Source organism: Acanthopagrus latus, chromosome 11 (assembly GCF_904848185.1).
Source record: "Acanthopagrus latus isolate v.2019 chromosome 11, fAcaLat1.1, whole genome shotgun sequence".
NCBI lineage: Eukaryota > Metazoa > Chordata > Actinopteri > Spariformes > Sparidae > Acanthopagrus > Acanthopagrus latus.
Genome location: NC_051049.1, coordinates 15,034,980 through 15,057,880, shown reverse-complemented (window position 1 = coordinate 15,057,880; position 22,901 = coordinate 15,034,980). Strand labels below are relative to the sequence as shown.

At 42.6% G+C, this 22,901-nt stretch overlaps 3 protein-coding genes across 7 annotated transcripts; 2 read left to right on the top strand and 1 right to left on the bottom strand.

The window, feature by feature from the left end:
- The first annotated feature begins 622 nt into the window (after nt 1–622).
- cers4a (ceramide synthase 4a) lies at nt 623–16,206 on the top strand. 5 transcript variants are annotated; one of them, XM_037115529.1, is made up of 11 exons: nt 623–754; nt 2,212–2,388; nt 5,296–5,413; nt 7,944–8,062; nt 8,547–8,604; nt 8,761–8,811; nt 10,561–10,653; nt 11,435–11,563; nt 12,737–12,843; nt 13,698–13,854; nt 13,940–16,206. In XM_037115529.1, the coding sequence occupies exons 2-11, from the start codon at nt 2,213–2,215 to the stop codon at nt 14,138–14,140; spliced, it is 1,209 nt and encodes a 402-aa protein (XP_036971424.1). In that variant the 5' UTR covers nt 623–754; nt 2,212; the 3' UTR covers nt 14,141–16,206. The 5 variants fall into 5 exon arrangements, with proteins under 5 accessions (XP_036971424.1, XP_036971423.1, XP_036971425.1 ...); XM_037115528.1 differs by lacking the exon at nt 623–754 and adding an exon at nt 817–898; XM_037115530.1 differs by lacking the exon at nt 623–754 and adding an exon at nt 975–1,205.
- Nucleotides 16,207–16,337: 131 nt separating this feature from the next.
- On the bottom strand, nt 16,338–20,118 carry LOC119029018 (kelch-like protein 23). Its single transcript, XM_037115525.1, has 3 exons — nt 18,987–20,118; nt 17,841–18,252; nt 16,338–17,759 (listed from the first exon to the last, which is right to left on the bottom strand). Exons 1-3 carry the CDS (start codon nt 19,993–19,995, stop codon nt 17,456–17,458), a joined length of 1,725 nt encoding a protein of 574 aa, XP_036971420.1. The 5' UTR covers nt 19,996–20,118; the 3' UTR covers nt 16,338–17,455.
- Nucleotides 20,119–20,246: 128 nt separating this feature from the next.
- Nucleotides 20,247–22,494, top strand: lsm7 (LSM7 homolog, U6 small nuclear RNA and mRNA degradation associated). Its single transcript, XM_037115532.1, has 4 exons — nt 20,247–20,316; nt 20,575–20,665; nt 20,800–20,871; nt 22,017–22,494. Exons 1-4 carry the CDS (start codon nt 20,311–20,313, stop codon nt 22,157–22,159), a joined length of 312 nt encoding a protein of 103 aa, XP_036971427.1. The 5' UTR covers nt 20,247–20,310; the 3' UTR covers nt 22,160–22,494.
- Nucleotides 22,495–22,901: the final 407 nt, after the last annotated feature.

Sequence of the window (22,901 nt, the reverse complement as noted above, 5' to 3'; positions counted from 1 at the left end):
GCGATGATGATGATAATGGTGGTGAAAGTGATGATGATTATGGTGATTGTGGTGGTGATGATGATGATGATGATGATGATGGTGATGATGATGATGATTGTGATGGTGGCGGTGATGACGGTTGTGATGGTGATGGTGGTGGTGGCGGTGATGGTTGTGATGATGATGATGATTGTGATGGTGGCGGTGATGGCTGTGATGATGATGATGATGATGATTGTGATGGTGGCGGTGATGGTTGTGATGATGATGATGATGATGATGATTGTGATGGTGGCGGTGATGGTTGTGATGATGATGATGATGATGATGATGATGATGATGATGATTGTGATGGTGGCGGTGATGGTTGTGATGGTGATGATTGTGATGGTGGCGGTGATGGTTGTGATGATGATGATGATGATGATGATTGTGATGGTGGCGGTGATGGTTGTGATGATGATGATGATGATGATGATGATGATGATGATGATTGTGATGGTGGCGGTGATGGTTGTGATGATGATGATTGTGATGGTGGCGGTGATGGTTGTGATGATGATGATGATGATGATTGTGATGGTGGCGGTGATGGTTGTGATGATGATGATGATGATGATGGTGGTGGCGGTGATGATGGTTGTGATGGTGGTGGTGGCAGCAGGCGGTGCTGCCTCTCTCCGCCCTCAGCAGGAGCAAGTTGCGTCAAACTCGCTCCTCCTCTCTCATCCATTCGCCGCTGGACGCTTCTCATCCTCAGGAGCGCGGGCAGGTAACGGCGATGTCGCATTTAATATTTCGTAGTTGGGAATACAGCGGGGCTTTCTTTTCCTTGTGTTTGTGGAATCGGACGCGGAGTCGTGTGCGGTCAGACGCAGGCTGTTTGTCGGAGGGGCTGCTCGGGGACATGGAGGATGTGAGAGGGCAGCTGTCCTGTAGCGGCAGCCTTCACTTCACTTCTCCGGATTGTTTCTAATAACACGCTGCGTGTTTTTTTGTTGTTGTTGTTTTTTGTTTTTTTTTAGCGGTAACCCGATGTTGTTGTGTCTGCAGGGGACGGTGTGTTGTTGTCGTGCGCTGGCTGGCTGTTGTGTTGAGTTCTCGGCAGCGGGCTGCATGGAGGCTGTAACACACGCTGCCAGGCTGCACCGCTGTGATCGATATGACGATCAATGTGACGATGCAGGAAGCAGCTTTTAAAACTCTGATCGATCAGCTGCGAGGTGGTGGAGTCTGTGTGTTAATGTGTCTGTCTCTTTCTCTCTGTGTGTGTGTGTGTGTGTGTGTGTGTGTGTGTATGTGCTTATAAATGCGCATGTGTGTGTTTATAAATGCGTGTGTGTTTATAAATGCGTGTGTGCGTGCATGTGTGTGTGCGTGCGTTTCTACTAGAATCGAGGCTGCGTGGTTCAGGTTTTGTCGGGGTTGCATGCACAGACTCATGCCTGGATCCAGGCCCTCCAAGGCTGCTTGTTTTGGCTGTCCTTCTGTGCTCTGTGGTATCTAACTGTCGTGTCTTCCTCTTGTTGCTTCCTGAACAAACCGATGGATAGAGCTTTTTTGTGATCATTCATTGTTTCAAGCACATGTGACAAACTTACACTGTTTCAGCTTCTCTAATTTGGATATTCGCTCTTTTTTTATTTTTAAAGTCATATACGGCCGTAAACCAAGTGTCAGGACTGTAACTAATGTTTAGATTAAGTGATGGACAGTTTTTTAAAATTATTTTCTTGTTTTATTGTCTTAAAACTGTCATAAAATAGTTTGTTTTTTTTAAATCAGTGATGACGTCTTCAGATGTCTTGGTTTGCTGACTTAGTTTAGTCAAACTGGAGTAAAGAAACCACAAATTATTCCCATTTAAGAAGCTGTGATTACATGATTTTGACTCAGTTAATCATCAAAGTTATTAGCAGTTAATTCAGTGGTCTGCAGCCCTACTGAATATCTTTGGGTTTTGGACTGTTTGGTGACTACAACGAACAATTTAAAGACCTCACCTCAAGCTCTGGGAAACTTAAAGCAACATCATACAGAATTGTTCATCTAGATCAAGCGTGAACATGCTAAGTGCTGCTTTGCTCCGCCTGTGTGTCCTTTAACGTGTTGAGGGTCTCAGCTGCTGTTTGGCATAAATATGAATGAGGCATTAATGTTTCAAGAGGCGAGGTCTGCATGCGAGAGCCCAGCAAACACTCACATGAAACACTCTTCTGCTCCCCTCAGGATGGAGGCCCTGTTAAACGAGTGGCTGATGCGGGAGGAGTTCTGGCTCCCTCCTGGTGTGCGCTGGAAGGACATTGAGATGACGGAGGACGAGGGCCGCTTTCCTCTACCCAGGGATCTTATCTACACCCTGCCGCTGGCCTTTGCCTTCATAGCCCTCAGATATGTGTTTGAGAGGTGAGACACAGCAGCCTCCCATCACAGCTGGATCATGAAATCACAGGTGCAGGATTTACTTTTCTCGTCACTGTCAGTAACTATGACATCTGCTCTGTTTGACTCACTGGAGCAGTGAGTGTTCAGTATTTACGGTGGACCGCCAGCTGTGATCCTAAAGATGTAATGTGTGATATTTCTGTCTAAAAATTACTAGACCACGGTTATTTATTTTGTTATGCTGTATCCCAAAGGTTTCCGTTAATGTTCACTGAAAGTCACTGTGCGTTTCATTAGGGTCACCGGTACAGGGGGGAAATCGTGCTGGCCATGCTGGTCGGCTGACAGGCTGTTTTCCTAACATCTAAACTGCCTCTGTGGCACAGGATAATGGCTCCTTTACCCTTCATTAGTGCCCCCTTTGGATGGAGGGTATAGATCAGACATGCAGAGGGAGGCGAGCGTCATGAGTAGACAGATTTTAGCTGCTGACTGTGTAAAAGGCCTCTCTGCTCCCAGAGGGACTGAGCTCAGCCGTATAGAATGTGATGTAGGTGTCGGAGGAACAAGAGGATGGTAACTGTGATATAGCAACGAGGAGGGTGGTGCTGTCTTTATAGATGATGAAGCTCCAAAAGCACACTGCACTTCTATAGGGAACACCTACTGATCCATGGGCACTAATTACAGTCGAAGTGAACATCCGCTGCTTTGTGCTCAGATGGGGAAAAAACTTTACAGTAAATCCCTAGACAGGCTTGTTATGATAATCCTGCTGACGCATTAAGAGACTTCTCAGACAGGGCCAAAACACCTCTGTCGTCATGACGAGTGACAATCTTTTCTTCAGTATGTGATAATGACAACGGGCACACCTGTAAAAAAAAAAAAATGTGTTTGAGCAACAGCAGGTGGATTGTAATCAACTTTTCAAGCAGGTAACTGCATTCAAGGCTAAAGAGCAATTCATCGACATCAGAAAAAAAGCAGAATAAAAGTGATGCTTCCAGATTCTTAAATATAGAATGTACTGCTTATATAATTAATCAAACTGACTTGGTTTTAGACTGTTGGTCGAGCAAAACAACTCACATTACAGTGAATACTTCTATTAAATATTAATCACTTCCACATTTTCACATATCACTTCCATTAAAACTTACATTACAGTGAATGCTGCCATTAAGATGCATATATCCAGGGCTATACTTAACATGACTGAGCACGTAAAGGTTCACCATTAAAGCTCAAAGAGGTTTAACACTTGATTAAAACAAATGACAAAAATAAGCTAGCAAGTCACGATACGCACCAGGCCTGTTTGTGTCTATGTGTTTGTGTTCAGGTCAGCTCTTAGGGAACTTAGCACTCACCAGGGGATCCAGTTCTTTGTCGTCTTTTCTGTCTCTCCTCTCTGTATAGTAGAATACATCCGACAATGGAGGTCACCTCCGTGGATCACGGCTGCAGTCAGGTTGATAAACAGGAGTGAAGATAAATCAATTTTGAAATCCCTGAAATTAAAAGGTAATCTTTGAGCTCTCCTCCTGTTGGTAAACATCAGGGTCTGGTGTGGCACTTGGTGTTTGTTCCTCCAGAAGGTCTGGACAGGGGCAATATTTTCAAGTTTTATTCATGTCACGTTTTGTCATATTCACAGATTTCCCTAGCAACAGCCATCCAAGTTACCTCTAGTAAACATTTAGATTTCTCTGGGTTTGTTGGAATCATTTGGGATTAAATTAAAAGTAATATAGAGCAAAGGTCTAGTCGTTTTTTTATACATTTTAATGCAGAATTCCTACACATTATACCTTTAATAATGTGGTGTCTGCTCAGATTAGCAGTGTGTGACTGTAAATTGATGCTGAACAATAAGGCTGATGTAATTTCTCATCTTACCTGTACATTTACACTGTAACCAGTTCTGCTGGCAGCAGGATGAGAATTGAGGTTGACCTGCAAAGACCTGCGATGTATGAAAAGATAAGAGCTTGTGTTTGCGTGCATTCCCTTATCAGCTGCCACATTACCTGTCTGAAAGTTGACGCGTATGATTAGTAGCATTCATCAGGTATCTAATAGCAGAATAGTAACATTAGATGTGTTGGTAGCAGAGGACGGGCCAGTGAGTAGTAGCATATGCTGAATGCGTTAGACGACAGTGTGTGAATGGAGGACAGTGAAGTTGTTTACGTCTGAGGAGCTGTCAGTCAGGTGGAAGGTTAGAAAAGGTGTGTCTTCATTTGATCGTCCCAGGCCGCAGCTGTTTCCTGTACCAGGGTAAGGGTGTGTGTATATGTGTGTGTGTGTGTGTGTGTGTGTGTGTGTGTGTGTGTGTGTGTGTGTGTGTGTGTGTGTGTGTGTGTGTGTGTGTGTGTGTGTGTGTCAGTTAAACGCTCCTGTAACCAGAGACCCTGCTTGTCTCAGTGTAAAGCTATCCTGACCTTCTCATTCCCTCTGATCTCTCCCCTCCTGCCCACTTCAGCATGATTATCTCTGATCTAGAGTTACACACATGTGATTATGCACGTGCGCGCACACACACACAAACACAAACACACACACACACGTATGTATCAGAACAGCTCTCCGGCGCTTATCACATTGTTGTTACTCTTCTTTGTCTCTGTGTGACACACACATACACACACACACGGCGATCAAGTATCTCTTGATGCCGTATCAGCTAATGACAAAGTCAGTCTCGCCAAATGTCACAATACGCCCATGGGAGCGGCTCCGCAGGCTGTCAGGAGCAGCATAATGAGCGATCGTGTTGCCATCGCTCTGCTCTGTACTGTTGTAGGATCACACTGGACATCTGTTGATGTCATCTCATTTTAATCCCTCTAGAGTTATAATCCAGTCTGTTATGCTATTAAGACATTTTTTTTTATCTCTCTCTCTCCCGTTTTCTGGTTTCAGGCTCATCGGCGTCCCATTAAGCAGATATTTAGGTGTGAAGGACCAGGTTCAGATTCGAGCCGCATCCATCCCAAAGCTGGAGACCTTCTACAAACACAACAGTCGGCAACCATCGCAAGTTAGTATTCATCTCCTGCTCTTTCTCTTTTTTTTTTTTTTTTTTTACCGAAAACTTCTTTTATTTCAGTCCCCACTATTTTTACATCTTGGTTTACTCACTAAAAACTCTTAACCGGATAGCTTTTATCTGGATAGCTCTCAGTTATTGCTCTGCACTCACAGCGAAAAGCTTTGCGAGCTGCAGGGAGCACTTTTGTGCCCCGAGGTTGACTTCACAGGCTACATAAAGGCAGCCATTATCTTGTTGGGGCTGTACATGGCATGAGAGGAGGATCTGTAGACTTGGGGTAAAAAAAAAAAGTACTGCCACCAAAAACAGCAGCAATAGACATTGCTGTTTTTAGTAACGATGCGTATGTATCTTGAATTTGTTGGTTTATTTAACAGGCAGAGTTCACATTAATAAACTTTAATATAAATGCTCCAGAGTTGGCCAAGAGGCTATATTCATCTGTAGTCCCTGGACAGGTGTTAAGCATACCCTTGCCAAAGCTCAACAGTCCCCTTTAATCTATCTAATATCAGATAAAAAACATTAAATCTGCTTGATCTACATATCAAATTGGATTCAGATCAAATGGTACTCACACATAGACACCAGCCGGATTTTTTCATCAAGATCAATTTATCATTCCCTGAGAAATTAACCAAAATGTTGAAAAACATCTTGCAATGTTAACAAACTCCTGGATTCATCCCTTTATCCAGATTCTCACCAAAAGATAACTGGGTCCATTCTGGGCCGAGACCCATCCTTCATCCAAGTTTCATGGAAATCTGTTCAGCACTTTTTATTTAATCCTGCTGACAAACCAACCCACCAATCACTCAGTCAAAAAAACACACATGGGCAAAAACATAAACTGGCAACATTAAAAATAAATTAAATGTAAAATGTGCATTGATTGATATAAACATGCTTTTCTTGATCTTTGGTGTCATTATGTCCCCAATTCTTCTGATACCAAACCTCCCCAGGTGACAGTGGGAGGAGACAGAACTGTGTCTGAAAGTGGTTTTTCATGTCAAACTAGTGCATGTCTCCGCAGAGATAACCCCGCAGAGCAGATGCAAAGCTTCATGGGAGTTCTCACCATGAGCCCTTCCCTCTCATAATGCCAAATGCGTCTGGAATAGTCAGGTACAATGAAGGTAAATGCAGAGCTTGTCTCATTAGCCGGCTCATTAGAGGCTTGAATACGTGTGCAAACCAAAATGCAGAAAGTTAAACGATAGAAGTGTTGTTGAACTGGCGCAGTTTCTGTTAGCACGTCGTGAGTGCAGTTGCATCTTGGCTGAAGCGCTCGATTGTTTGCCAGTTTTATCTGGATGAGTTGTCTCCGAGCAAGGAACTGATAAAAGGAGTCTCCGGACTAGACTCACATTGAATCTTAGTGACTGGTGTGTTACAAAGCCACAGTGATTAGTCACGATACAGGAAATGTAAATGTGTTGTTATAGGTGTGAGAAGAAGAAATGTGAGAAAGTGTTTCCTTCTTCAAACGGCTCCACCTCCTTCATGCTGTCTGTCCTCGTCAGTTACCATTATCACCTCAACGTTTCCCTCCGTGGAACTAATCAGAACCTGGAGTTAACCCCTGCATCAAAAATAGCTCGACGACAATGTGGTTACTGTACGCTTACAAGTGCGCACAGAATATGTTGCTCTCAGGTGCACAGGTGCAGGCGAGTTATCAGACGCGTCCAGGTTCGCGTGGTGACTCTCCACCCTGCTCCTGGTTTCGTCTGGCATTGCGACACGGCTGTTCCTGTGCAGACAAGCCAGTGCTCTGCACCAGGCGGGACTTGGCACGTCAAATGAAAAATGCACTGCTCCGCGAGAACTGTTCTGTGCTGTTTGTCTGTATGTTCATGTGCATGCACTTTAATTTTACCTGGAGCACCAGTCGGAGGAACTTTGCTGTTATTTATTCGTAACATGCATTTGTGCGATACAGTCGGGGGGAAAATGTCGGCGCTTCAGTCTTTTTTCACTGCAATTTCTGTCCTTTAATGCAACACAAGTATAACAATTACAATTTCTCCTCACACAGCAGTTCCACAAGCCTGTGTGAAGTATAAAAGGATGATGAAATAGAGCAGGTGCTAAAATGTGCAAAAAAAAATACATAATGGGAATAAACTTAACTGAAATGGCTCTATATAGCTTGTTTGAAGTAATCCAAGTCTCCAGAAAAGACCTGAGGTCCCAAATGAATGTGTAAAGACGTTACACACATATACATTTCTAAAGGCTAAATCTTCACTGTAGCCTCTAAGCTAAAAGTGTTAGCACTCCCTCTGTCATAAGTGGGTGCAGAGGCTCATTTTATCATTTTAAGAAAGAGCAAATAATCCACGAATATTCTTGTAATGAAACTTCTAACACAGCTGTCTGGAAGATCAGCAAGGAGCTCTGGTTCTTTCTCACGTCAGGGAATCATGTTCATTGTCTCAAGTGAACTCCAAGCCTGTATGTGTGCACCCACACTGTATATGTGATCATCTGTCTGTGTTTGTGTATTCAGAGCGAGGTGGTGAGCTTGTCGAAGCAGTGTGGACTCTCCCAGAGAAAGATCCAGACCTGGTTCAGACAGCGAAGGAACCAGGACCGCCCCAGCAACACCAAAAAGTTCTGCGAAGCCTCGTGAGTTTTCATTTTTTTCCAAACACTGCTGTGTTCGTCCGTCGTCTTCAGTCATTTTAAATGATAAATGGATGTTTCAAACTGTCGGCTGATCAGCAGAGTTGACTGATGTCATGTTCCATGATGTTGTGTGGTTGATGCGTAGTTGATGCTCAGTTTGATATGTGTATTGCCAGGTGCAGATCTTACATCTCAGAGTGTGTTTCTTGCTTTAGTTTAGACAATGCCCCTTGAGAAGCCATATTTTAATGCAGATGTCCTTAGCAAATAATATCCAAAGTCTCACATTCTGGTATAAAATGCCTTAAGACTTAGATTTTCTTTCTAAAAGGGACCGACACCAGAATAATTTAGCATGTTGAAATATATTCATGTGAATACGCAGTGCTGCTCTGGAGTATGTTCCAATATGTCCTGATGAAAACTAATTGACTGGTTTGAATTAGCCTCTAACAAACGATGGTGTTTATTTTTATCTGTGCAGCTGGCGTTTTGTCTTCTACCTCGTAGCGTTCGCTGCAGGGCTCGGCTCTTTAATTAATGTAAGTCTGTTAGTCGCTTTCTTTTTCTTTTGAAAGAGAAGCACTGCTTTGATGCAAATATGACGTGTTTAAAAAAAAAAAAAAAAAAAAAGAAAGAAGTGGGATGATTTTGAGTATCGTGATTTCGTATGGTTTGATGGTTGTCTGATCTTCCAGGCTCCGTGGTTCTGGGACCACAGCGAGTGTTGGAGGGGTTATCCCAAACAGGTGAGCAGAACATGGCATGATTTTAAATTATAGTGTTGATATTGTTATAAAAACTGAGCCTCATAAATAGGTAATATTGTGTGCTTTTGTTTCATATCAGAAACGCCAGTAATACCTTTTAGTTGTTTTACACACTTACATCAGATACATCAGATCATGCCCTCTCATCTCATTTTAAACTGAGTTTCTTTGGCTTTTAACTATCAGTTAGACGAAAGACATCTGGTGAAAGTATGATTTTGAACTTGCAGTGGCCATTTGTCACTTTTTTCTGACCATTTATACGCTTGAAAAGTGAATGACAGATTTATTGGTTGTGAGAATAAGAGATTCTCTGCATATAGCTTTAAAACAACAAAACTCAACCTTGTCTCTCGCACAACAAGGATGTACACCCGCACACTTAAAAGAAAAGTGAGAAGGAAAAACAATGGCTGGGAGGGACCCAACAAAACAAAGGCTTTAGCCCGTGTTCAAAGATTTCTCCACAGAACACTCTCTAACACACTTTGGTGTGTACACTCCACCCACCCACCAACTTTCATCCGCATTCCTTCACTTCCTTTAACAGTCAGCCTGAATGCTTTTGCATTTCCAGGTCTGAGTTTGAAAAGCGAATGTCGCTGCTGCGTTGATAACAGTTAGTTGTGCCTGCAGGTCGACATTCCTCGTGGGGTCATGGCCCCCGAACAGAAAACTCTAGAACAAATGCAAAGCTTTCTGTATCTGCTGTTTGACTGATTGCAGCTCCTGAAGGCGTCACTGCTGCTGACCTTCTCTCCTTTTATGAGGTCTTGTGGCCTCTGATAGAGAGACAGGGTGTGTGTCCTGAGGTTAAATGCTTCAGTCAACTTCCTGTTCGCTTCCAGCTCTGCACACTTTGAATGCTGTGTGTTCTGCGAGAGGTGTTGAGGTAGTAAACTACCATAATCCTTGATCTGAATCTGATCTGAGCTGCAGCTTTCTTACACACTGAACCAGACAGAGGGAAGTTGTAAATGCTCAGTCGGTGGGAATCCTGTGGAGTTTGAAAGGAGACATTTTATGCTTTTTTGTTTCTTTCTTTTCCTTCAGTGTTTGGTATCGTTTGTTTTGCTTTGTAAAAGATCTTGAAAGTTTAAAGATCAAGGTCTGCTTTAACAAGAGCTCCTCTCTCCCACAGAAAACACTGCTCCCGAAACGCCTCGTCAGTAGCCTCGCCTTTAATTGCGTGACATCACACGACATCACAATGTCACACATTTGCGTAACAGACAACCTTACGGCTAGTTGGGCACATAAGAATTGATTTAGCGCAGCTGCTCTGCTGTTGTTTGCTGTGTTGGCTCAGGCGTGTGCCAGCTGACCAATCACAGGAGGCGTTTCAGACAGAGGGGGAACGCAGTGCTGCAGCATGGACAGTATGAGAAAACTGATGTGATTTTTGAGCATTAAAGCAGGTAATCTATTCTAATAGTAACCCAAAACAAGATTATGAACTTGGAAATAAGCATAATATGTCTCCTTTAAGACAAAGGGCACTTGTGGGGGTCCCATTCCCCCACAAACACCACAAATCATTGGATGCAGGAGGAAAGTCACTGTGCAATATCAGTTCCCTCTTCTCTTTTAGCATTAGCATGCATGTACAGTATGTTTTCCCGAGGCTTCACAGATAAGCAGGATGATGGAAATATTTCTGCTGCAGCCACAGACAACTGAACCTAATACACTGACTCACTGTTTCTCTCTCTTCCTCTCGTTCTGTAGCCGGTGGCCGAGGCTCATCACTGGTATTACATCTTAGAGATGGGCTTCTATCTGTCGCTGCTTCTGTGCGTCTCCGTGGACGTCAAGCGAAAAGTGAGTGTGAGCGTCATTTGCAAGGATGTATCACATTTACACTTCACAAACATCCTGCTGGTTTTCTGACAGTTTCTTCACATTTTGTTCCTGAGATTCTAACATTTAGTCAAATGGTCAAAACCAAACAGCCAACTGTTTCTTTTTTCTTTTTTTTTTCACAGTGTGATCCAAATGTTGTTTTTCCCTCGCTAGATTAAACTTAATACGGATCATGCTCTGGATTATCTGCTGTTACATCACAACTTTGTTTACTTTGCCTTTGCTCTCTTTTTGAAATGGAGTTTTGCAGGATGTAAAATCTTTAGTTGGAGATCAGCACATAGGCTTCTGTAAATTTGACTTAAATAAACAAAGAAGAAGGAAATTGATTGACCCCAGACTCATCTAAAATGTCCTCTAAACTCCTCAGACTCCTTAGATTTTTGCTGTATTGCCAAGCAGCTTTATATACAGAAATTACAGAAAATAATCACTGTAATTCATCTATTTCATGTTCATGTCTTTTAAGGAAAATATTTGAGATGATTGCTGCAGCTCTCTTAAGCAGTTTCCTAAATGATGTCCGCTTAGACGGTTTTGTGTGATTTACCAGAAGCTCCAATCTGCTGATCAAAGACATTTAAGCTTAAACAGCAAATCACTCAAGACTTCATGTAAATGTGCCGTCCCACTACTTTAACACAAGTGATGAGCCAGACCACAGACGGAGAGCTGCTGAAGTCTCCGATTTGCTGCTGTACCTCTTCCTCATACTGTGTGGTCTGCGTGTGTGTTCCAGGATTTCAAGGAGCAGGTGATTCATCACATCGCCACCATATTCCTCATCGGTTTCTCCTACTGTGCCAACTTTGTGAGGGTTGGCACTCTAGTGATGCTGCTGCACGACTCCTCCGACTTCCTTCTGGAGGTAAACCAGCCGGCTTTCACGATGGAAAATCGAGTTTGAGAAAAGGGAAGGAGGAAATGCAAAAACGTGTCAGCCAAATGCATTGAAAGTTGAATCGGGTGCTTTGAAATGCCAAAAAATATTGCGCAATGGCCACGGGGAACTTGACTTGAATACAGCCATTGTTTATTTTTCTCTGCGAAAGTTTTCCTGTTTATGCCAGATGCGAGGTCACGGTGCATCTGCATGAACTGAGCTGTGCACAGAGAAGCATTATGGGTAATGGCTAAAATAAAGTAAAAGATACCCTGTGTGGCTGTAAAATGATAACCTGCAAGTTCTTTGGAGAGACAAAGGATCCATTGTCCTCGGTTTTATGAGGTTGATTTTCTCGTGTGTCACATTTCACCGATAAAATCTGGAAATCAAGACTGGGGCTTTGTAGGGCTGCAACTAACAATTGATCTCAATTGCAAATTGCCAATAATTTTTTCTCAATTAATAGATTAGTTGCTTGGTCTATAAAATCTGAAAACTGTGAAAAAAGTTGATCATTGTGCCCCAATGCAAAGACATTCAGTGTGCTGTCACAGAGGAGTAAAGAAACAAGAAAATATTTAACATTTATGAAGCGAGAATCAGAGAAATATGACTTTTTCTCAAAAAAAAATTCCTATTGATCAGTTATCAAAATAGGCGGCGATTAATTGAACAGTTTGTTTAATTGTTGTAACTCTAATTGGATCCCGGCCCATGAAAATATATCCTGAACTTTATCACTTGAATTCATTCATCTCTGTTCTGCTGTTCATTTTTATATCAAGTCATTTAAGTGATAGAAATCCATTTGGGAGCAGAAGTTTTTCACTTCCTTTTAATTTTCAACACTGTTTCGGGGATTTCTACTTAAATCATGACTGGAGGCAGTATTTGAACGTTTTTTTGTTCCTTTTATTGAAAATTGGATGATTAAGTGAATGTGCAGCATAATGTGAGGGTAGGGAGGTGGGAGTTAGGGAGACTTTCCTGTATTCACTTTAAAGTACTACATCATTTTGGCCATTCACTATAAATGTAGAGACTGTATCAGCATAAAGCTGAGGGTTGTATGTAGAGATGAGTCATAGATACAAGCTGCACAGGTTTTTATGATTATTGATAACTAAATAACTAAGGTACTTTTTCTTCTGAAAGTCTGCCAAGATGCTTCACTACGCCGGCTGGTGGAGGACGTGTGACTCGCTGTTTGTCGTCTTCGCTCTGGTCTTCCTGGTGACGAGGCTGGTGGTGTTTCCTGGCAGGTGACACATCATGTTTTCCAGTTTGGAAATTCAATTTTATTGCCAAATGTTGATATTTCCCAGACAACAAACCAATGACTTAGATCATATTCACACAGCGGCCATTTCCCTCTGACACCATGGTCAAGTTGAGAAGATAGGGTTGCCCTGAAGTTGAATCTACTTCGTGATGTATCAGCATCTGAAAAGACTATGTAGAGAGAAAATCCATTGGGACTTGGGGCCATTTTTTCAAAAGTAAAACAACATGTTTGATGACCCATTATAAGCCCATTAGTGATATATGATATAAGAAAGGTCTACGTTCATTCTTAAATGTCAGCGTGTCTTGGACCCTCATGTTTACAACTGGAAGTGAAACACACTGTATGTTATCAAACGGTTATGTTAGCTAGATAGTGGTTGCAAGCTAATGTTAAAGGATGATAATGATTTGTCACATTCCCCATGTTTATACAAATTTAGTGTGATGCCAGAGGAAAATTGCTGCCGTGTGGATATGATCCATTACACGAAGCCTCAAACTTTGGCAGTAGTATGCAGCGGATATTTGGTTTGCGGGTCGGTGTCCTAGTCAGCTTCCACTCAAACTTTGATTTTCCCTTACACAGGAACACATTTTGAATGCTGTGTGTAGTAAGGTTTTGTTCGAACTGTGGAGGATCTGCTCCATTCCTCTGGAGCACCCATGCATCCTCTCAGATGTCCTTTTTCATGTTTGCCTCTCTCTCTCTTTCCCCCACCAACGTGACATCACAGCAGGCCTACCATCCCTTCATTCTGCCAGAAGATGAAGAATTTGGTGCGGGACCGATAAAAAAACTGACTCGGCCTCACTGTGTTTGCTTCCACAGAGTGCTATATTCAACCCTGCTGGTGTCTCAAGAGTTCTTCAAGCCCTTCGGGGGTTATGTCTTCTTCAATGCACTGCTGCTGGTGCTGCAAGCTCTGCACATCTTCTGGGCTTACCTCATCCTGCGCATGGTCTACAAGTTTGTGTTCATGGGCAAGGTGAGAGGAGTGTCAATGAAAAACAGAGCGACAGTCATGTCTGTGCCAAGAACTTGTTTTATTGGACGTGTTCGCTTCTCCACAGGTGGAGCGCGATGAACGCAGCGACGTGGAGAGTGAGGTGGAAGATGAAGAGGAGGAGCCTGAGGAAGAAGGGGACGAGCGCAGCTGGGAGCAAAGAAAGGGTTCGATCAACTCCAAACTGGCCTCGCTGGCTAACAACTGTGTCCTTAACAACCTGACCAACCAAAGGAACATAAACAGCAGACTGCCTAAGGCCAGATAGTGGAGCAGGCCGCCTTCCACGTCTACTAAACCGCACTGGAAAAAAAATTATAATTACTTCTCATCCCGCCAGTTGGAGATTAACTAATGTTTGACGTATAATGCATATGGCTTGTGTACATCCAACACGGTCCACTGATGATTTCAGATCAGGGTAAGTCTGCATCCTGTTTATCTTGATGAAAAAAAAAAAAGGGCGAAGAAGCACAGACGATTGTAAATATGCACACTGTCACCCACACCTGCATACGATAAATGTGTAATTGGCACAACAGGGAGGCTGAGGAACAAGTCACATGTGTTGTTTTACAGATTTTGTATTAATACTTTTCATTGTACTATAATACGCTGCTTGTAAATACATAAGGATATACATACCTGGACTGTGCTGTAATGCATTTATCCTCTAAAAACGTAATGTTATTTTATACAGAATCAAACTGTTCTAACGTAAGATGTGGTTTAATAGGATTAAATCAGAGCAATCTAAAGCTAGAATTTAAAAGTAATTAACTACCACAGCTGTGTATCCACAGTATGGTTCACTGTACATAGACTATTAAAAACACTGAATAGAGTAAAATGTTTCGATAAACCACTTTATATTTCTATTTTTAATGAACTCAACAGGTCATTTTGATGTTGTTTTAATCTGTGGCAGAATATGAAAGGCCATTGCAGAGCTGGATGACACAGTTATGTTTCTCTGCAATGGGGTTTGATTTTGTCCGTTATGTTTAAGTTCACACTTTAGAAAAGATGTGGCGCCCCCTGGTGCACAAAGAAGAACATGTCACGTCCATGTAGAGAATCCAAACACCCCACGTCTGGTAGAATGATGCCTTTACAAAAAAAAAAATGTACTGCTCCTAGAACTACGGACCTAAACCGTGTGTGTGTGCGTGTGTGTGTTTCTACTCTGAATATCATTGCGATCGGCAGCATGATTTCTCAACGAGGTTTTTGTTTAAGGTTTGCTCTACTGAACTTTAGTTTTGTGCCTTGGCTGCTGTTTCTCTTTTTCTTACACTACTCCGTGACGAGCACTCAATATTAATCAGTGTTTGAGGAGGATCACAAAGGCCAGGTCTTACTGCTGTCTTAGATGTGGGTGAGACTGGCGGTGCGGAGAGAAGCCATGAGATGTTTGCACACAAATGGGCATTAGTGAAACATGAGGTATTTTACATGGTGGAGTTGTCTGAAAAGGTCAAATGCTTTACGGCTCAGATGAACTCAAGTCTTACTGAAATGTGATGATTTAAAAAGTTGATGAAATATTTTGATATGACAAGACTGCATTACAAGGAACAAGAGGTGGACTGTATGTATTTAAACACAGTGACAAACTACTGTAAACTTAATCATTACCTACAAAATACTGGTATTACGTCTTCATAGTTTAGTAACTCTTTAACGGTGCAATATGGAAAGAGAGAAAAAAAGTCTACGTTTTGTGTTGCTGACACATTTACTGAAGTTAGCATGCTAACCAGCTAGCCCCTGGCCCTTTTTCCAAACTGTCCAAAGCTCCTGCGCTAGTGTGGCGAACACAATCACTCCCCCTATTAGTCCACCTACGTGCATGGCTGACTGAGCTAACAAGCTAACCGTAGCTGCAGTCATGGATGTATAAACAGGTTACAGCTAGCAGCACTTAGCAGTTACTCCGGTGATATGCTGCCAGTACCTGTTGAGAGCATGAATTTAGCAGGTGGACAATTCTCACATATTGCACCTTTAAGATGAGAGGCTCCTGTGTCTACATACTGACCAGATTTTATACAAAAACAAGTGTGATAGGAGTATAAGCAGGATTGTGTCTGACTCTGAACAGGAAATAGCACTGGGGCCCACGGCACACAGTGGGATTCAAGTTATAGCGCACTAAAAGGGCTGATCCACTGAATAACACTCCCATGGCCCCCACTGGAATACTGCTTCTTTTTCTAATTAAAAACAGACAGAAAACCACAAAAGTTGTGTTGATCTGTGTGCCCAGTTGAAAATGTTTAATAAAAGACTTATATTGAATAAATGATCACTGGTGTCTCACTTCAAACAGAGGATCTGACTTCTCTTGAGTTTGTGTTCCTTTGAGTTTTTAAAATGTTTAATACAAATCATGACTTGTTACATAAAAGTGTATTTGGAAAGAAAATTCTCACTTTCATTCATTCATTCATCCATTCATCCTTTATACAGGCTGACCCACTGATAGCAGTTGCTCTCTTTTTCATGGGTGCCTTGTGCCTATAAGACAGTAAAAGCAACAACAACAAAGTTAAGTTAATTGATTGTTAATGTCCAGAAGTTTGGATAAGATGCGTTGGCAATATTGCTGGTAAAACTTGCATGCCAATAAAGCCCCTTTGAATTGAATTGAATTGAATTGAACTGAAAGCAAAGATGCATCAAAACTGTACATATCACTATAAACAAACCACAGCACAAATATTATTAATATCATTACCTACCCCCATACCAGAAAGCCAAATGAAGTGTCGTTGTCCACAGACAGTGATGAAGCATTCTCCTGAACAACTGATGTAGTTGGGGACTTGGTATAAAGTGTAAAAAAAACAAGTTAAATAACATAAAAATGGCTTTATATAGCTTGTCCATCATTATCAAAGCATCCCAAAGTCCTAAGATCATTTCAAAGATGTAATTTTCGCTGTAGCCACTGAGGTAAAGGTGTTGGCCCACACCCCGTCAGAAGTGGGTGAACAAGCTTAACTGCATCTCGGGTATGTGAATAACTTCTTTTTAAGATCAATTCGGAATCTTAGAGCTTCAGGAGACAAACAGCATAGAGCCATATTATGTTTCTTAAGTGTGCCCATCTACTTCAGCTGTTCAGGGGAACACTGCAACACTGCTTTCCTGTGATACGCCAGAAATGTTTTGTAGACAACAAAACTTCATCCTACTTACATGTCACCTGCATGGGAGTGAGTAGATGACTGAATTTGAATGTTTGGGCAAACTTTTCCTTTAAACTGATTAAAAATGGATCAGTGCATCCAGCCTTGTAAATATTCATACAATTTGAAAGGTAGTTTCCTAATCTCAGTATTAGTTTGCTGGCTGTCTGGGGAACATCTTGGCAGCTAGTGCAGCGCTGGTTGAGCTGTGATGTGATATACCCAGGTCATTGGCCGAGGAGTGCTTTGTTAATATATAAAATACAGTGCTTTAAAGCAGATGTGTTTAAGGCAAGAATGACACTTCCAGTGTACACTTATACATAACTCCAAACAGTGTGACATAGACTAGATTAACGCATTTTCGTTCATGCTCGTCACACACACCATCACGTGACGTTTTTCATGGTGACACAGCCTCTGAGGGGCACGGGGCAGGGTATGGCATCGTCCACCTCAATGCAAGTGTCTATATAAGGGTCCATCAGAATCATGTTCGGGAATGCTTTGTTACTCTTCCTCTCACCAACCAGGTATATCTGGCTGCTGACCGTTGTGCAGCCGGAGAAGAACTTCCTGTCCAGACAATCTTCCTCCAGCAAGGTCCACTCATCCGTCTCCACGTCAAAGCGCAGAGCTTGGCCCCCAAACAGGTAGAGGGCACCGTTGAGCTCTGAGGCAACCAGGTCATATCTGAGACACACAACCAAGTATCACTGAAATATCCGCTTGTAAATGTCGGGAATCAAAGCCGAAGGGTGGATATTTACTCACCGTGGAAATGGAGAATAGGAGATGACATCCCACTGATCCTCCTTTGTCATATACCTCTGAATTCCACCGTACGCCTCCCCGTTTTCATCCAGGCCACACGCGACGTAGATATACGACCCCAGGGCGGCGGTGGCTGCCCTCTCCACAGCTGTATCCATGGAGCTCACCTCCTCCCAGCCCTCCTCTGACCCCAGGACCAGCCTTTCCACATCAGCTACAAGCCCTTCATCCATGCTGCCCCCCAGGACATACAACACTGAGTCCAGCCCTATGGAGCAGTGGCTGTGCCTGGACTTCTGCAGGGCCGGCCCGTCCACCCAGCGCTGGTTCCCACATTCATATATCCTGACCCAGTCCACACAGAACCACAGCACGTCCCGGAAGTAGCCGCCCGTCACAACCACACTGTCTCCTACGCCAAGAGAGAATTAGAAAATAAAGGCGTCATCCTCAGACAGAAAAAAGCTGGAGTCCTTGAACAAAATGTTCAAGTTCAAAAAGGGAAAATCCAAAGCACTCTCCTGGGTAAAGATTGAAAGCCTTTATTTATAGGACTATTTCATGATGAAATGTTGATGATGCATGTTGAAAACAAGCCGGGTAGCAACCCACATGTTGTGGCACAAACAGCCTTCTCAAACTTTTGCCAGAAAATGCTTCTTGTTCAAGAGGCAACATAATGTTCAGAATTGCATGACTGTATGATGTGTTTAATGGCATTTAAAGGTCCTGTGTGTAGGATTTAGGGGCATTTAGTGGGAGGTTGCAGATTGCAGTCAAAGAAATACCCCTCACCCGACCAATGTAAACGTCCCTCTCTAAAGTCGGTGTTCGGTTTGTCCATTCTGGGCTACTGTAGAAACATGGTGGTGCAGCATGGCAAACTGAATGGAAGAGGACCTGATTTAAAAGGCTCATTGTAAGATAACTAAATACAAAGATTCTTAGTTTCGGGTGGTTATACATTAACAAAACCATCATAAATATTGTATTTAATCTCTACCAAAAGATCTTCCTAAATCCTGCACGCTGTACCTTTAAATATACATCTTAAGATAAAGAATAAATACACATGCAGACCCTGACTCATCATCAGCTCCATCCTGATCCTCCTCTTCATCACCACTCTCATTCTTCAACCATTACCTACTGCAGCTACCGAGTACTGTGTGAGGTTCTTCCTCTGCAGAGGTGCGCAGCTCTGCCATCGACCACTCAGTGGGTGAAACTGGTAAAGAGCCTGTTGTTCCTGATCGTGAGGTCCGCCCAGGACAAAGAGGGTCTCTCTGGCTCTGGTCCTCTTCATCGACCTGCCCATGGACCAAGCTGCCGGGAAACGTTCATTCAGCACGCAGATGAGCTTGGCTCTGGGGTCCGAGCTTTTCATTCTGGTCAAAAGGTCAGTGATAAATGGTAGGGAGAGCGACTCAGGCCTCACCAGCTCGACGAGCTCCAGAAAATGTTCTTCTCGTTTCGGGTCAAATGACGCCCAGCGCAGGATGGCCTCCAGGGCCAGATCATCTTTATGGATGGCCAGGTCGTCGCTGGCAAGAAGGTCTGCTATAGTCTCCTTAGACAGGGAAAGGAAGTCCTCTTCAGCAACAATAGCAGGGAAGTGTGAGAGCACCACCTGTCTGGCTGCCTTGTAGAGCTGAGTGCAGCCCAGCCGCCAGGCGTAGGCCATCATTCCAAGACAATTACTAAGATGCAGCTCACGCTCAAGGAACTTGCAGCACAGCAGCCTGGCTCGCTCCAGCTGTAGAAAGTCTGCAGTCTCAAGGATCCCCAGAACATTTTCTCTGTCCAGAGCCAGGTTAGATTTCCTGCTGTATTCCATCAAAACCCTGAAATGCTTCACAGCCACACCTTTGATCTCAGCTCTCCTTTTGGTGCTCTCAATGCCACAGCCAAAAAACAGAGCCCTGAAGTATGGACTCTGCAGGGCCAGTCGTTGACGGTTGACATAAAAAATCTCTCCCTCTACCTGCAGAGTACCATCTGGGATTGGATCAGGCTCCGAGTCTTTCACGTGTAAAGTAGATTCATCCTCCTCAAGGTTGTGTATCTGTTCAGAGACAGCAGTGATTTTAAAGCTTTGGGGTTTAGGCTCAGTGTCAGCTCTGCAAGCCATTTCACAATAAACAGCCTTCTGCATATTGCCTCGTCCTCGTTCTGGTTTTCAGCACACCAACTGGTGGTATTAATAGATTTTACCCCCCGGCTGACCTCTGACTAAACACAACAAGGAAAAGGAGGTCAGTTTGAAAAATAGATGTTTATCATTATAGAAGACTAACATCAGCTCATAATTTAAAGAAATAACAGTTTAACTCGTTTTTTCTGGTTACTAAATTGGTAACAGAGGCAACAAACTAATAAACAAACTGATGACGTCACTGTAGGCGCTCGACGATTTGATTGGTGGGACGTCTCTGAGGTCAAAGTTTTACTTCCGTGTCACGCAGCTAACATGGCGGTGAGTTCGTATGCCTTTCGTTTTTATTCATTTATCTTTTTAACTCTGTACCCATAAACATTCTCGAGGATATCTTTAGCAAGTAATTGTTACTTCCGAACAGGACCTGAGATGTACAATAATTATTCTGAAATAACGCAGCGTGATATCTTACATGTGCTAACTGGGCTAGCCTGGCTAAGCTAACCTAATTCAAGTGAGTGTTTGTGTGCTGTTAGCTTGAGTAGTTACAAACAACGTCAGTTTTTCTCTGTGTAGGATAAAGAAAAGAAGAAGAAGGAGAGCATCTTCGACTTGTCCAAATACATCGACAAGCCGATTCGTGTGAAGTTTCAAGGAGGACGAGAGGGTGGGTAGATTCATCCTGCTGAAGTTAATGCTAATGAATGTAGCCAGCCCGAAACGAAGCATGTTTGAACTCTTGTTTCCCTCAAAATCACTGAATTGATCACGACTAATACAAGTGGTTTGTCCTCCTTTCAGCCAGCGGTGTCCTGAAAGGTTTTGATCCTCTGTTAAACCTGGTGCTGGACGGTACAATCGAGTACATGCGAGGTACGTTACGTTCACACATTAACTCCTTGCAGGATAATGAATAAACATGAATGAAAAAATGGAGTCAAATGGACCATTTTGCCCTCATGAGTGGGCTGACTGTGAAGGAACAACATTGTCACTGTAAGTGTCACTATGTACAATGTGACACCATGAAGCCATTGGGCTAATTGGACTAATAAATGATAGCGATTGTATACAGTATGTTAACAACCTAAGGAAACTTCCATCTGACACAGCATCACAGCAATGTCTGCAGCCTGGTGTCTGTGTCCCCATTTTATTTCTTTGTGTTACCCTTTCCCACCCTTAGAAACTATTACATGATGATGCCTCTTAAGCTGCAGGAGTTCTTTTGCGACCACTGAAGTCACCCGTTTGTGGACCATGAAGCCTACAACTGTCATCCACGGCTTTTCATGAAGGTTTTAATTTCAGGATCATATCTATTTGTGATGAGCATAAGAAGCATCATGAAGTTTTAGGGCTTTCTTTGTAATATTCAAAGCTTTGGTGATATAAACACTGATATGCCTTTTAGAGGGCTGATACTGATGATTAGAAATCAAGGAAACTGAAAACCGATAGTTGGGATAACTATTCATTCGTTCATTAATTCATTTGCAAATGAAACTCTATGTGTCGATGGAACGAACCCAAGTGTAATTTACTGGATGTGCATGCCATTTTGTTTCATAATGAAGGTGATGGCAGTGGCTCAGACAGATTGTCTCTTTTGAAATCCTGTTTTGACATGCAGGGTGTAACACGAGATGTGTTTGACTTGATTTAGGATCTAATTTGAAGGAACCCTGTGGAGTTTTCTTGTGAACAAGTTTTTCTTGTGTTTGTTTACATCCTGTGTTACTCTCCAAAATGCACCATTTCTCTCCTTGAGGATGAACAAATGTGTAGCTTAGATTTCCTTCCTCATAAAAACATTAGCATTGGTTTTACTGCCACGTGTACATGAGAATAGTGTGTATCATGTCCTCTGTGTGTGCATGCAAGAGATCAAACTAAATGGTGACTCACACATAGGAGCTGTGCGGTGTAGTGCTGCCGACTTTTAAAACTCAGCAGGTTATCTTTTTTTAATAAACAGAGAGTTCTTGTTTAACACGTGTCCATCCTGGTCTGCCCAGATCCAGATGACCAGCTGAAGCTGACAGAAGACACCAGGCAGCTGGGGCTGGTGGTGTGCAGAGGAACCTCCGTAGTGCTCATCTGTCCTCAGGACGGCATGGAGGCTATACCAAACCCGTTCATACAGCAGCAGGACGGCTAACACACCCTGTCGCACACACACACATACACACACACACACAATTACCGTGCACACAGCTGAATATTTTGTGGGGTTTTTTTTTGTTTGTTTTAATTTTTAAAGAACATTATGTAAAACAAATTCAATTTATGTTGTTAAAATTCATAATAAGGACACTTGAAAGCACTTCACTTTTGTTTCTGTCTGTGATGTGCAAGTTTGCAATGATTTGAGTTATTGTGCCCAAAAAGTTTGGGACGTGTAAACAGGACCGTTTTCTTTTTATCCAGAATAAGTCAACTTTTTACTATTCTTTGTTGTTTTTGATAAGAAAATAAAATGAAAACCTATGTTGACTGTTGTCATTTTTGTTCTCCCTTGTTGTGTACATGTTGGATGTGTGGAACGAGAACATGTGACTCGGAGAACCCTAAAAGTTGCTGCAGTTTAATGAACATGAAGCTGCTGTTTTCCCCGTGGTACAGCAGTCATGAACCAAGAAGCCTTTTCTAGTTTTACCCATTTCATTATTCTGTCCACTGGTGTTTTGTATAGGTAGTAAATTTTGTCTGGTTGAGTGAAAGTAAAACAAATATACTTGATTTGGCATTGTTTTTAATAACAAAAGACAATAGATTGTATAATGTATCTTTTATAACCTCTGGAGAACTACTTAAGACCACTTAATGGGCTTCTTAACCATTTAATGATCATAGTCTTTGGATCGGCTGCAGCTCAAATTCCCCGTTTCACACAGTAACAG

Coding starts and splice junctions, on each gene's coding strand:
- cers4a (XM_037115526.1), top strand. CDS start 2,123: ATGAATGAGGCATTAATGTTTCAAGAGGCGAGGTCTGCATGCGAGAGC. Junction 5,414..7,943: donor ACAGTCGGCAACCATCGCAA/GTTAGTATTCAT, acceptor TTGTGTATTCAG/AGCGAGGTGGTGAGCTTGTC. Junction 8,812..10,560: donor GGAGGGGTTATCCCAAACAG/GTGAGCAGAACA, acceptor CTCGTTCTGTAG/CCGGTGGCCGAGGCTCATCA.
- LOC119029018 (XM_037115525.1), bottom strand. CDS start 19,995: ATGCAGAAGGCTGTTTATTGTGAAATGGCTTGCAGAGCTGACACTGAG. Junction 18,253..18,986: donor GTACTCGGTAGCTGCAGTAG/GTAATGGTTGAA, acceptor CTCTTGGCGTAG/GAGACAGTGTGGTTGTGACG. Junction 17,760..17,840: donor TCCTATTCTCCATTTCCACG/GTGAGTAAATAT, acceptor TGTGTGTCTCAG/ATATGACCTGGTTGCCTCAG.
- lsm7 (XM_037115532.1), top strand. Junction 20,666..20,799: donor GTTTCAAGGAGGACGAGAGG/GTGGGTAGATTC, acceptor TCCTCCTTTCAG/CCAGCGGTGTCCTGAAAGGT. Junction 20,872..22,016: donor TACAATCGAGTACATGCGAG/GTACGTTACGTT, acceptor TGGTCTGCCCAG/ATCCAGATGACCAGCTGAAG.